This window comes from Echinococcus granulosus (assembly GCF_000524195.1).
Source record: "Echinococcus granulosus chromosome Unknown EG_S00036, whole genome shotgun sequence".
Lineage (NCBI taxonomy): Eukaryota > Metazoa > Platyhelminthes > Cestoda > Cyclophyllidea > Taeniidae > Echinococcus > Echinococcus granulosus.
The window spans coordinates 729,298-743,058 of record NW_020170416.1 but is presented as its reverse complement, the minus strand read 5'-3'; the positions used below and the strand labels follow the sequence as shown (position 1 = coordinate 743,058).

The following is a 13,761-nucleotide window of genomic DNA, read 5'->3' as shown; positions in this document are numbered from 1 at the left end:
AATTACCCCAATACCATTCCTGTTGAGGTACGGGGATTTAAAATTGTTGGTATGTCATCGTGTTCAAATACGATCCTTTGCAGAACTTCGTCGAACTCTCCATATGTACTGGTTGCGGAATCCTTGATGAGGAGCGTTGGGAGGTGAATGCAGGCTAACCTTCAGAGAAATACTTGTATTGATAAGGGCAGGCAAGTATATGAGACTCGTTTCTTGGCTTTGTCCGGTCTCTAAATATACCCCTTGCTCCTAACTGTCAAAGTGCAAAGGTGGTGTCACTTTGGCATTTTTGACATAAGTGGATAGAATTTGCCCTCTTTTAGCCACCTTCAGCGCACAATCAACACAGTGAAGTGGCCATTCTGACGGCATCATTTGAACAATTTTATTAGACGGAATGGCATCGGGGACCACCAATGATAGGGTAATAGCAACAGTTGATTAGGAGTAATTTGCGAGAAGAGGGTCGAATAAACAATTTTCATTACTTGTTTGGAAAGATGAAATGTCATTTGTCAACGGAATACTACTTCTTCTGCAATTAAGCAGCAAATTTCTTTAAACCGCAGCTTCAATAGAATTATTTACGTAGCGCAGATCTTGAATTTAGACGTGTTTAATGGAAATTTGATCTGGGAAGAAAATTAAATAATGCCTGTAATATGTATATCTGTCTTAGCTGATGGTGCAAAATGCACGCAATCAGAGGGCGCACGTTCGCGGTGGCCAACGCCTAAGGCAGCCAACTGATTACTTGCTGATGGTCGACCCACCGTAGTCGTAGGCCTGACTTTGGCCCACGTCTGGCGTTGTCGCCTGCAAATGGCAATTGTGCCCTCCCGACATTTGTCGGAGATTTTCCTTACGACAAGCTTGCACGATAACGGCAAAGGCGTTTTAAAATCAAGCAAACTTCATTGTAATTATTTGAGCTCATACTTGGCCGTCTAGTTAAAAGTCGCTTGTGAGCATTTTGTTGATCGTAAAAGTCGCCATTACTACTATTAAACGTAAATTAAGATGCACTTGGCCCTACATAAATCTTCACACCCAGAAAATGCCCGCAAGTGATTGGTGTGGGATTACTCAGTGGTTTTGAGTCTACTGCTTGCACCGGAGCATTCGTGCTGGGTACTCTTGCATTACTGCATCTTCTCTATAAATCTCAGCATTGATTTGACCAAAGCACTGCTCTAAATATCTTGTCATAATAACTGATGTTTCAAAGACCTCTTTGATAGCAGTGCCGGTAGATTGTTAGCAGCATAGTAAAATACCAAAAATGGTACTTGACCTGACTGTACGCAATCCTTGAAAGGAGAGATATGCACACCGAAGCATTGTTACTTCAGTGCTAACGTTTCCGGCGTTTTTTCTGCTCTATGTCGCACGTTCCGCGGTCCTTCATTTCATTTGTCTGCAGGTTACAGCACGCGGTTTGCCAGCTGACAGGGTTGTGTTTGAAGGATATGTTTCTCAGTCAGAATGGCATTTATGCCTTACGTTTTAAAGTAGTATACAAAATGATGGAAATAAGGAAATGATGAAGGGAGGGGAAGGCAGAGGAGGTGAGTTCGGCGGAGCTGTTAAAGACGTTGGGGAAGGAAGACTAAATTGAATTAGACCTGAACGTGAAGACCGCGGCATGATCTTCTTCTGCCATTCCCCATGTGGATGTCACCGAAAGTTGCTCGAATACTTTTGTCCCCATTTGCATAGTTGTTGTGCATGAGGCTGTGGACAGAGAGATTGTTCTTGCAAAGCGCCCTTGGCGTTGTAACCTTTTACTGACGGTACAGAGTGTAACGGCGGTATATAGATGTTCGTAGTTAGACCTCACAAGGGGCAGTGAAGTCCCCTCGAGGGAGGCAAAGGCAATGAAATGAAGCCAGAAAGTAGAAAACAAATTAAATTATTGGCCTAAATTACTGCAGCGAAATTATGCTGCCAGAATAAGAAATAATGGCGGGGCAGGAGATGCTGGAATAAAGGAAGGTACTCAAAGAGATGGTAATGTTTTCAGTCTTATAAGAGGGATGACGGTTCCCCCTCTACTTAACGGCTAAATTAATCACGCTCTCCACCGCTGTCTGGTTAATTCGAGTCTAGATAAAAACCGAAATATGCTGATGTCTGCCAACACCCGAAAATGCTCATTTGGCCTGCACTTATGAAGGCATCATTATCCTATAGCTTTACTTGTTCTCTAGTCTCTTATGTCAACCGGAGTGCAAATCATTGCGTAGTGCCTTCATCACACATCTCCTTTATAAAGAAGAGTAAGGAAGAAGGTTGAAAGTATTAGATTTTTTAATAAGAGCAAATTTTTCTCCTCTTCGAGGATGCTACTTAAAATGTACATTCAATTCCACAACTTGTGAATTTTAAATGCAAGGCAGCTTCTTTCTGCCCTCATCAGGTAGCATTGCATTTGGTGGCAGCGATAGTTGAAATGTCACAGGGTTGTCACGGAGACACTCTACAGGCAACTTATAGTAGGGTGCATGTCGTTGTACATAATAACGGGAGAGTAGGCATCTTCGCCTCCTTTTAATGTGGGTAGCCTATGCATTGTAAAAGAAACAAAGATATGATTCAACCTAAGTTTTTCCTCAATAAATCATCAATGCTTTACTTGAATTAGTCTGAGGTTAATGAAGGGTAAGCGATCAAACTCATTAAATTAAACTCGATGAATTTCTATTCTCTAATCTGATCAATCTGATGAATACAGTGTTATGCTCACACTCTCATCTTATCCTCCAACTGAGTAAACCACGCCTTTCAAAGTGTCTCATTGTAAAATCATGCCTTAGATGTCCTAACAGCTTAGCTGGAGAATCAGACATATCCCTGAGGCTAAAAGCGACGCGTTCACTGAGGAGTCAACGGACAAACAAATGTGTCACCTAGAGTCATGTGGTGCATGGGACAACTGAAATCAGGCCAAACAATTATGCAAATTTAACATATGGCAACTCAACTCTACCAGCTCTCTTATTCATTTCCCATTATCTCAGTATTGTGCACTCATTATATGACTATTTTATGCCAAGCCGTGATACTTTGCCTGAAATACGAGTGGCAACCTAGAACTCAAACGGCAGTGCAAGAGCAATTTCCACGCTGATTCCACGATTAAAACCCGACTTGTATGTCATTATTTTTCCATTGTAACCCCAAATGGGAAGAGTAGTGTACTACTTGGTAAAATTCAATTGCCTCGAACCTCACGACATACTCTTGGACTCAAAAAGTATCCATAGTCCTCACCTGAGCAACCACCTCCTCAGTCATTAACCTGTTAAGTAGTTTGCCAAGTTTCTAGTGGAAGTCCAGTCGACTATGGTTCCCCAGTTTTGACCTGCAACTATCAGCTATGGCCGGAAAATGTAAAAGAAACAAGCAAATTTGAAATAGATAACTTTACTCCATCCTGGCCCAATTCCTGAATCATGCAGTTGGTTTCCTGGCAGCCCGGGTGTTCCCCCTTTATAAAGTAACATTAATTAATTTTGAGTGACCATTCCAAATCGAAGTGACAAAGACTAGTGCATGAATAGCCAAAAGGCCAACCATACAAGCACAAATTTGTAAATTTCTGTTATGAAATAGTCTTTGTGGATTCATCAATGGCAGAGTAATTCAAATCGAAAAGTACCCGAATTGCTAATGAAACGACGAAAATGCCTTGGTGCTACTTCGCTTTAATTCGAGTAATTGGAAGAAATATGGGGAATGATGTAACCGACTTGGTGTAGAAATGACTGTTGTTCTGCTATAGCTGGCAAAACTGAGCACCCTTTCCCTAATCTGGTCATTAACTTCAGGAATGACAAAAAAGTGTGCGTGAATTGATAACAAGGCAATAAATGTGGCCAGTAGTACTGCCTTTTAGACCTCCTTCCACCTGAGATTGGTTTAGACCTGGAAGGTTTTCTCCTAGAAAACACAATAATGAATGCGTTGACTCGGAGACAGTTAACTAATTTGATTCTAGGATGTCTGAATTTTAAAGAATAAAAGTGACCTCTGGGTGCATATTGCAAAGCTTGGCCTTGGGAAATAGCTCAGCACTAATTCATAAACCGTCCGTGTAAGGTGGAAATATTACCTCTTCCTAGACTGCCTCCTTGATGACCTGCTCTTGGATAGTGAAAGCCTCCTACTGGAAAGAGTAAAACAATATGCAGAAAGCGTTACCCTAGATAGCTGCTTATTCTAGGCCTTTGGTTTGCACAAATTTGCTGCATGATTTCTGAATTCCTTCGTTCAATTTGACTTATGCAGAAAGGTTTACATAGATGAATCGAATGCCAACATAAGGCAGAAATAATACCTATTTCTGGAATGCCTCTTTGTACTCCCGCGCCTGGACATGGAAAAGATTGATCTAATGAAACAAAGAAGAAATTATTTGTCATTTGGAATTACTAGTACTGGAAGAACAGAATAAATTCATTTGTTAGTCAATGGGAAATTTGTCTGTAAATAAAATATTTTGCTTACAAATTGACAAATATGATTGCTGGAAAAATTTTACCTCTTCTTGGACTGCCTCCTTCTTGACCTGCGTTCTGATATGGAAAGTATTCTACCAATGAAATTAAAAGATTACGTATTAAACACTGATCGTAAGTGTTCAATTGAATGGGCATTTAACCACGTGGGCACCTTAACCACTGTTGTTTGCACTCCCGTCTAGCAGCCTAATTGGATAGCCGAATATACATGCGGTTGTGGCAATCCATGTCCGCTCATTTGTTTGCCTTACCAGACCTTACCCGATTTTAAAATGCTGCGATCTTAAAACAGTAGGGCCGGCAAACTATTATTGCGTTTCCGACTATTAATTGGGTTCGCTCATAATGAATAACCACGCACAAATGGAAATAGTTGCCGGTTGCAAACTGAAGGTATTACCCGTTCTTGAAGCAACCCCTTGAAGACCTGCCCTTGCCCCCAGAAGACCTTGCCCTCCTGGAGGAAAGAGGCAGAATGATAAACTCAAGGTAAAGACAAAAAGGGATTTTCTGAGTTTTTTGAGACACACGCATGGGGAGAATAGAACCCAATTAAGTCCGAAAATATTACCTGTTCCCAGATTGCCTAGTTGATGTCCTCTGCCTGGATAGGAAGGGACGCCCACGGATGCTAATGACAAGAACATGTGATTAGCTTGTGGGCGGTCAAGGCTCATTAAGTTGAAACAAAAGCCACCTAGATTTTACGCATGTAAGTCAGTGTAGATTCGAAAGGGGGTACAGAGCAACGAAACCTCATCAAAGTGGTAAAATATACCTAGTCTTGAACGGAGTCCCACTTGACCTGGGATGGGACCAGGAAAATATCCTCCTAATAGAATGCAAATGCAAATTATTTGGCTCAAAGATGTAATATTTTTGTTTCTTCAAAGTCCATTTAGACCAAACCGACCGCTTATTTGAAGCTCCAAGTAAGCAAATTCTTTAAAAACACCAAAATAAATTACTCACCTCTTATACGAAAGTTTCTTGGTTGGCCTACACTGTGACTGCGAAAAAATCCTCCAACTGAAATGCAAAAAATATGCATTAGCTGCTAGTTTGCGTTGTCTAGACAGTTGGGTTAACACAACCCATCTGGAAAAGACTCCACTTAAGTTGATTTTTTTTGTGCAATGTTTAATGACAAATCATTTAATGTATGTCACCTGCTTGTGGATTAACCCTTGGTTGATCTGTACCGGAGTGAGGAATAAATTGGCCTAAAAGTGTGCGCATAAAGCAATTAGCAATTAATGGCCATTCCGGGTGGTAAATGCTCAGTAGTAGTATAAATATCTCCTTTAGAATATATTTTACAAAAACTATTGGTGGTGAATTATTAATGATAGGAGTACCCATTGGCAGACGATTTCTCAGTTGGCTTGTACTGGGACGAGGAATGAATTGTCCTTTTAAAATGAAAAGATAGCACAATAAATTAAAGTAGTCGCTGGTTAAATATTTTATAGCTTATAACCTCTTGAAAGATGACAAAAATATGTGGGACTTTCAAATGCTAAACAATTTCGTAATTTGAAAAATAATTCGTAATAACGAGATGATTACGTCCTCCTAGACTGTCTCCTGTTCGATTTATATTTAAACAAAGAGGGCATTCTCCTGTTGAATATAAAAGACAATGCAATGAACTGATATATTTAATAAAACCATATTCCCGGTGGACATATCTTGTAAGATATCTAAAAAGTTTGTTATAATTTACCACACCAATCAAATTAGTCAAGAGAAAACATCGCACAACAATAGAAAATTTTACCTATGCGCAGCCCATTTCCCAGTTGGCCTGTACTGGGACAAAGGGGATGTTCGTCTGTAAAAGTGAAAAGGAGGTAGAATAGATTGAAAAACATGGCTAGATATATTGGGCGCCGAAATCTTGTGAAAACCTCCGTAAGAATCCGATTAAGTAAGAAAAAATGTATTGCATCAGAAATGATTACCTGCATGCAGACTGTTTCCTGGTTGACCTGTACTGGAACGACGAGAACACACTAATGTAGAAATGAAAAAGAGATGTAAAAATCTGAATTAATTAGTTGTCCGGTATTTTTAGGTGGCAAATACTTATAAATATTCTAAAATTATCACTAAAAACAATTTACTAACAAATGACATTACCCGTACTTGAACCGTCCCCTATTTGGCCTGGAGTGGATCCACGAAGATTTCCTTCTGTCAGAGAGAAAAGGCAGTACGAAAACGAAAATAATGCATCGCTAGGTATTCTAGATTGCAAAATCTTGTAAAAGTGGTCATTGCCACATTTTTCAGAAGAGATAAGTTACTGGAGAAGTTGGTATAGTAACAAAATGGCTTGCCTGTACGTGGACCGGTTCCTAGTTGACCTGTACTGGGGCGATGAGGATATTCTTCTGTAAACAGGAAAAGGCAGAGAGAATGAATGAATGAAACTATGGCTAGATAGTCTAAGTGGCAACGACTTGTAAAAAGCTGAAAAGGATTGTCAAATGGTCTTATACAAACCGAAGTAATTAAAAAATTATGAAGAAGAATCAGAAAAATATAACCTGCTCGTGGGCGGTTTTCTAATTGGCCCGTACTTGTGCGACGAAGATATTCTTCTGTCAAAATGCAAAGAAAGTAAAATAGACGGTGCAATTTGATGATCAGATAATTTAGGCTAAAGAATTTTGTAGAAAGTTTCAAAAATTTGTTTGAATTTCTAATCAAATTAACTTTATCATTGGGAAACATAGCAGAATAACAGAAATGGCTACCTGAGTGCGGATCATTTCCTACCTGGCCTGTACTGGAGTGACGGAAATACTCTACCGTTTAAATGAAAAGGCAGTGCAATAGACTCAAAGAAACAATGCCACGATAACCTACGTCGCAAAATTTTGTAAGAAAATGGGAGTTTCCAGAATATTTATTAGAATTCACTTTGTAAAATCAGTGGGTATTATTTGATGAACAGTTAAAGCATGTTGGAAACTGTTACCATTTTGAAGATAGAATCTCGGTTGACCCGCACGAGGAGCTAGAACACGTCCCCTTACTGAAATGAGAAAGCAATGCGACTCACTGAAATAAGCAGTAGCTAGACATTCTGAGTCTCATAATCTTATGCAAGGAAATATCCCTTTTTCATAAGTTCCATTAAAAATTATTTCATTAAATTAGTGATATTGGAAACTACATCACCATTTTGAGGACGGAATCCCGGTTGACCTGCACTGGGAGCGGGAGGGCACTCTTCTACTGAAATGAGGAAGCAATGCGACTCACTAAAACAAGCAGTAGCTAGATATTTTAGGTCTCAAAATCTAATGCAAGGGAATATCCGTTTTCATAACTTCTATTAAAAATCACTTCGTTAAATCGGTGATGTTGGGAAACCACATTACCATTTTGAGGACACAATTTCGGTTGATTCGCACTGGGAGCGGGAGCGTGTTCTTCTGCTGAAATAAGGAAGCAACGCGACTCGCTAAAATAATTGTTAGCTTGATATTTTAGGTCTCAAAATTTTATGTAAGTAAATGCAAATTGTTCAAAATTTCCAGAGCTAAGTAGCTCCAACATTACCCATGTCCGATATCCTGATAATAACTGAGTAGTAACAGGAGGGACTACCTATTGGCAGATTACCTTCTGGTTGTCCTGTCCCAGGACATAGAGGGCATTCTTCTTTTAAAATAAAAATATAACGCAATAATCAGGGTCAATTAGTGTCTAAATAATCTATGTCTCAAATCTTTACGTGAAAATTAAATCGTTTTGAAGTTTTCTACATAAATAAGGTTTATCATTTGACGATGGCTATAATAATGATGGTAAAGATTACCCTTTTGCGGAGGACTTTCTGGCTGACCTGTACTAGGACCGGAAATACAATCGCCTATTAAGTGAGAAAAAACGCAAATGACTAAAGCAGCCAATGGCCTCAAAATTTCAAGTAAGAGAATGGAAGTTTCTTAAACTTCCTTATTTAACTGAACACTATACAATTTGTGCAAAAAATATAACAACAGCTTCGTAATATTTATTATAATCACCTCTTCTTGGACTGGCTGCTTGTTGATCCTTGTCTTGACATGAATTTTCACTAGTATCTACAATTGCAAATCCACTCATTAAGTTCAAAATGACTTTGCAGCGTTTATATCCCTCATTTTATGCAACCCAACTACCTCATTCGCATCCTCCTCTTCATTTCGAGTAATTTCGTACGTTTTTAAATAATACAGTGGAAAGTAAGTAGCGACTATACCTGCTTTATCCGACTGCTTTGGCAATGGATTCGCCATTAGTAGGTCGATGAAAAAGTGGTGTTCGTATGACATGTTGACTTGGTGAAATGGAGCTTTCGTGGATTGCCTGTTGAAGCGACAAGATGCGCGTGTAAATTGAGGACGAGGTATGCGCTCGGCTGAAGTGTCTCTCAGACTGTAAATCACCGCATTTATTATTATATAAGCGCAAACAAGCGAAATTCAAACATTGTACGGCAAATCAATTTCCGATAAATCGATAAATCGATGAACTTACGATTTGCTCTGCCCTCTGCCCAGGGCAGGTGGAGTATGCTGAGCTTAAAGAGAGAGAAAGAAGGTAAATGATCTCTTTTTGCAGCTTAAAAGGCAAAATTTAGAGGTTGCCGTTTCCATTTCATGATTTGTGTGTGCACCTTGTACTTTTGTTGTGGGTGTTAAGCGAACCCTTAAATAGTTAAAAAGATAGAATTCTGCTTCCTTAAAATTCGTTTGATCATCTAATTGACATTTTCTCTTTGTGGGTAGTTTGCTTCTCCTGCCGCCTTCTCCACCACCTGCCGGCAAGTAAAGGCTTATTTTCAAGTACATAGTTAATGAACCATGAAGGTATTAACGAGGATATGATAGACGATTCCGTTTTAATGGACTGTCTACTGAAACAGAGGTAATAAAGGAGCGTTGCTTAAATTACCCGAGAAGGGAGCTAAGACTGGGCAGACATGTTCCTGACCCCTGAACCCCGTTTGTAATGCCACCAACTGGAAAGAGCCTTATTTGTTCAGCCTACTAGGTACAAAAGAATAAAGGTCGAGGCAAAAGAGTTAAAGGCAGAGCCTATTACACATGAGAATAAATGATGTCAATAATCGCGTCGAAATTTTCCCTTGGTGATATTCTTCAGAATAGTGAAATTCTTAAAATCAAACAGGCCCAAAAAAAATTTTCCTGAAATTGCGTCAAATTGCTTTGCAGAATGCCTTATTTGGCTTCAAATATGTCCTAAGTCCTGAATTATAATGACGGTGATGGTGATAGTGCATTCCACTTCAATGGACACTCTGCGTATTCTTTCATGGTAATGGTTGCGGTTGTCGTAAAGGATAAATCACTGCTGCAATGATGAACATCATCCGTCACCCGACAACATAGGTCTGACTATTTTTACCCTCCTAAAAATTGCCATCTCAAAGTTATTCTGGATAACTCTGCTGTGGGATGTACCTTGAGTAACACCGATTATAAGTGGGTTCTAATTGTGAAAGTCCTTAAATCAAAGGTTTCAGGGGAATAAATCGACAAACAATGTTACATAAAGAAATATCGTCCATTAATATTTTTCGTCTGGTCAAGAGTGGAAGCGGATAAATTCAACATGAAATCAACCGTCGAGTAAAAATTGACTGAAAACCTAAAGGGCAATGGAGGTGAGAAGGATCCCAGTTTTACCATGTGGTGGATGTTGCCAATTATCCTTGACACAAATTCCCCATTAGCTTTAAGGGTGCAGTGATTCTGAATTCTTCTGACGCCTTCAATTCATCGTACCAACACTGGTGTAAAATGCTACTCGTTTAGTATAAGTAGCAGCTGTGGTCTTGCTTTCCTTCACGGAAAGTTGCTCTTAGCCCCATACTTAGACAAGGGTATCCTTCTTCAGCTCTTTTCCGCTTATTCTATCCAAAATCAAGGGTTGTATTTACTTCACGAAAACCCTGAGCCCAATCGCGGATAATTTAAGCAATAAAGCTTAATAGATTTTTCCACTCGCTAATAATCAAAGATAAGGAGAAAATAAAATGCGCTTTTTGCAAGAATACACCAAAAATGTACACTTTAAATCACGGTGGGTAAATTTAAATTAAAGCAGTGACTCTTGCTAACTCCAAAGCCATTGACGACGCTCTGCTCGCGAGACGGTTGAGGAATTGAAGTTGATTTCAGCCGTACACTTCGCAGACTAGCATGTGAAGGTAGACCCACGGACTGTTTTCATTTAGGGCAGCCTTTAAGGGTTAGAGAGAATAAATACGAAGTGTGCCTTAGGCCAATTTATTTTTATTTTAGTGGATTATTGTTACACAGATTTAAGCTGGATTTGTCAAGCAGCCAAGCACTTTATCTCAATGATTATTTCATCTTCTGGTCAAAAAATTACTAATCCCAAATGTTTCAGATGGATAAATCCCGTTTAAGAATACTTGTAGAAAAGCTAAATTTGACTTCAATAGCATATTTTGCAGGCCAAGCACGAAGGCTAATTCGAGGACTGTGCTTAACAATTAGCACAGACACCCAACTCAATTCTTCTCTGATTTGCCACTCGGAATGCTAGTAATCCTAGACGTTTTGAATGGAGAAATCTCGTTTGGCAATGCTTGGTAAAGAAACCATCCTCCTCTTGCAAAATTGTAATTTTTAATTTAAGGTAGGGATAGAATCTCAAACAAATGTGGGATTAGGCAAGAAGGTTAATCAGGGCTTTACAAGTTAAGCTACCAGTTGTAGGCGAGAACTGAGTTGTGCATTAAAAATGAGTTGGGCCTTTTTTTGGATCTGATTAACTCCTTTGCCAGTCGTAATGCACGAGTGTGTGGAAATTGACGTCTGGAAATCAGACGTTTTTTAAATTCAAACATCTTAAACTTAATTTTAAATCAGAAAATGAGTTCATTTGGTGGATTTTTCTACTGCCGAGACTCACAGTAATCACTAGACAATTTAAAATGTGTTCGTGAGCTGCCAACCTTGGTCAAATTGACTAACAAAGCATACGTTTTCAGTTGGTTTAGGATGGTTTTTTCAAGCTGCTGCTGCAAAAATAAACTTAAGCACATTTATTTGATGCTGGCACATCAGCTACAGGTACGGTGTATAGGCATCCGGAGGAACAGAAAGCCTATATCCAACCACTTAATTCGCCACGTATAAAAGGAAAGTTTAGCAAGTCACCACAGTAAATCATTTTGATTGAGATTAGCTTTAGTTTAAGGTAAGCGAATGTGTCTTACTAAAAACCAAATGGAAGTTGCAGTTATTTGTGATCCTGAGTCAGGTCAAGGGTTACAGAGAAAAGTGCTAGCATTTATACAAATTTTTTTCGAATTGGTATGGAGTTTGGGAAAAGACAGTGAGATAATAGACATATTCGCCTTTTTACCTCCGAAAATTAATCTTAAGTCAAGAATTCAGTTTGAATTGTAATTGCATCCTACGTTAAAGTTAAAATAACCCAAAAGAAGAAAAAGTATTTACAAACTGCTATAAAGATCCATTTGACCAGTGAATTTCTTCTTTTAGTTATCATTTTTTGGATCACGTTTCCAACCAAAAGTTAAATTCGGACTAAAAGAGGACTCATCAACCAAAAAAGCGGAAGCCCAACCAGTGTAGGAGACATTTCACCAAGGTGATGGTAGTAATCAAACTAAACGCATTTTTCATTACAATCAGCTAAGTCACATGTCATTTGATACTAACTTACCAAATCCTGCTACCATATGTATATTAGGAGAGGAAAAGGGAAAAAAGAACAGATGGATTCGCCGAGTCCCATACTTAATCCCAAATCGGGAAAAATGGAAGCACTATGCAGGGGCCATTAAATAGCATCATATAATTTCACAGGATGATAAAATATTTTGCCATTAGAGCTTTAAGATTAACATTTTTCGCTAGAATATAGATGTGCAGACCCCCAAGTTTTATCAAATAGACCTGATAAATCTAGTAAAAAAACATATCAATGTATTGTGGCAGAGATGCAACTACTTTAACTTTCACCTTGAAAGTTTACTTTGGAAGCAGAAACGGACAAAATGAATGCCAAAAAATGCTGTCTATTTCTAGCAGTTTACTACAAAATAAGTGTGCGCAATACACTAGTGACAATGAGAATAGGAAAAGTACCGTATGCATTACAACCCGAAATGTCTGGCATTTGAAAATAACCCCAATCATCTAAACAGTGGGGAAAGATGTATTGATGAAGTGGCGATAAACTCTATGAGAAGGTAGTTCCATTTGCAAGTAAGCCAGGCCTTGCATCCCTTCAAAGCGACAGAATGTTATCCACTTCTCATTGTACTATTTAACCCCGATAAATGTTTTAGTTCAGCGAAATAAATAATTATTGTAAATGAAAATGTGACGAACTCACACAAGAAACAGTTGATAATATCATAACTTAAAAGCCTATGAAACTGGTATGTGCTCAATTCTACTACTTGTAAATTAAAGCAAAGAGATGAGTTCATTTAAATTAATACGATTTGAAATACCACTGAATTCTTTACCGTTTCTTGGGTTTTCGCATGGTTGATTCGAAGGTGAAGCTAGCGGACACTGAACTAAATAATTAAAAAAGGGTGAAAAAAGATTTAAGGAGGGGAGAACTGGCGTATTCGAAAGTCATGATGATAGGCAAATGATACATTTTTATTAAGCAAAAATAATCAACTGTAAGTAAATACAACACAGAGAGGAAAAATATTACTTTTTCGAATGCATTGATGTTGATCTGGGCTTTCACTTGGAAAGCATTCTCCTGTAAAGCATAAAGCACATTTTAGACGATCACACACCCCAGCAATAACAAATAAAGGAGACAGATAACCTCCATTGGGCTTAAAGGTTAAATGAAATGAGTTTTGAGGTGGAACGTACTCTCCTGTAAGATTAAATACACATTTTTGATGACCACATTCTCTAGGGTCATCAACAGTAAAGGTGGAAAGTCTACCTCGTGTGGCATCACAGGCCTGCTGAAACGCGTTTTGCCGTGGGGGGCATTCAGCTGTAAAAGTGAAAAGCATCTTTCAAAAGATAACCTTAAAAAAAGCCAGCAGCAGTTAGTTTGAGAGATTTACCTCGGTTGGGGCCACGGGCCTGTTGAAATGCGCTTTGAGGTGGAGGGCACTGTTCTATAAAAGTGAAAGACATATCTGAGCCATTCACATTAAATAGGGACAGTAAGAATC

General features: G+C 38.8%; 2 protein-coding genes across 2 annotated transcripts in view; both read right to left on the bottom strand. All coding sequences in view use genetic code 11, as the record gives it.

Moving 5' to 3' along the window:
- Window positions 1-6,883: 6,883 nt before the first annotated feature.
- Window positions 6,884-8,854, bottom strand: EGR_05195 (hypothetical protein; the record flags this gene model as incomplete). Its single annotated transcript, XM_024494444.1, has 4 exons — window positions 6,884-6,919; window positions 7,708-7,769; window positions 7,916-7,972; window positions 8,782-8,854. The coding sequence occupies 4 exons, from the start codon at window positions 8,852-8,854 to the stop codon at window positions 6,884-6,886; spliced, it is 228 nt and encodes a 75-aa protein (XP_024351230.1).
- A 3,589-nt stretch (window positions 8,855-12,443) lies between these two features.
- EGR_05194 (hypothetical protein) overlaps window positions 12,444-13,761 on the bottom strand; it is a gene marked incomplete at both ends in the record, with an annotated part of 2,868 nt that continues 1,550 nt past the window's right edge. Inside the window, 5 exons of the mRNA XM_024494443.1 lie at window positions 12,444-12,508; window positions 12,566-12,627; window positions 12,878-13,001; window positions 13,051-13,131; window positions 13,278-13,451. Of these exons, the coding sequence (XP_024351229.1) occupies window positions 12,444-12,508; window positions 12,566-12,627; window positions 12,878-13,001; window positions 13,051-13,131; window positions 13,278-13,451 (506 nt within the window). The remainder of the gene's footprint in view (window positions 12,509-12,565; window positions 12,628-12,877; window positions 13,002-13,050; window positions 13,132-13,277; window positions 13,452-13,761) is intronic.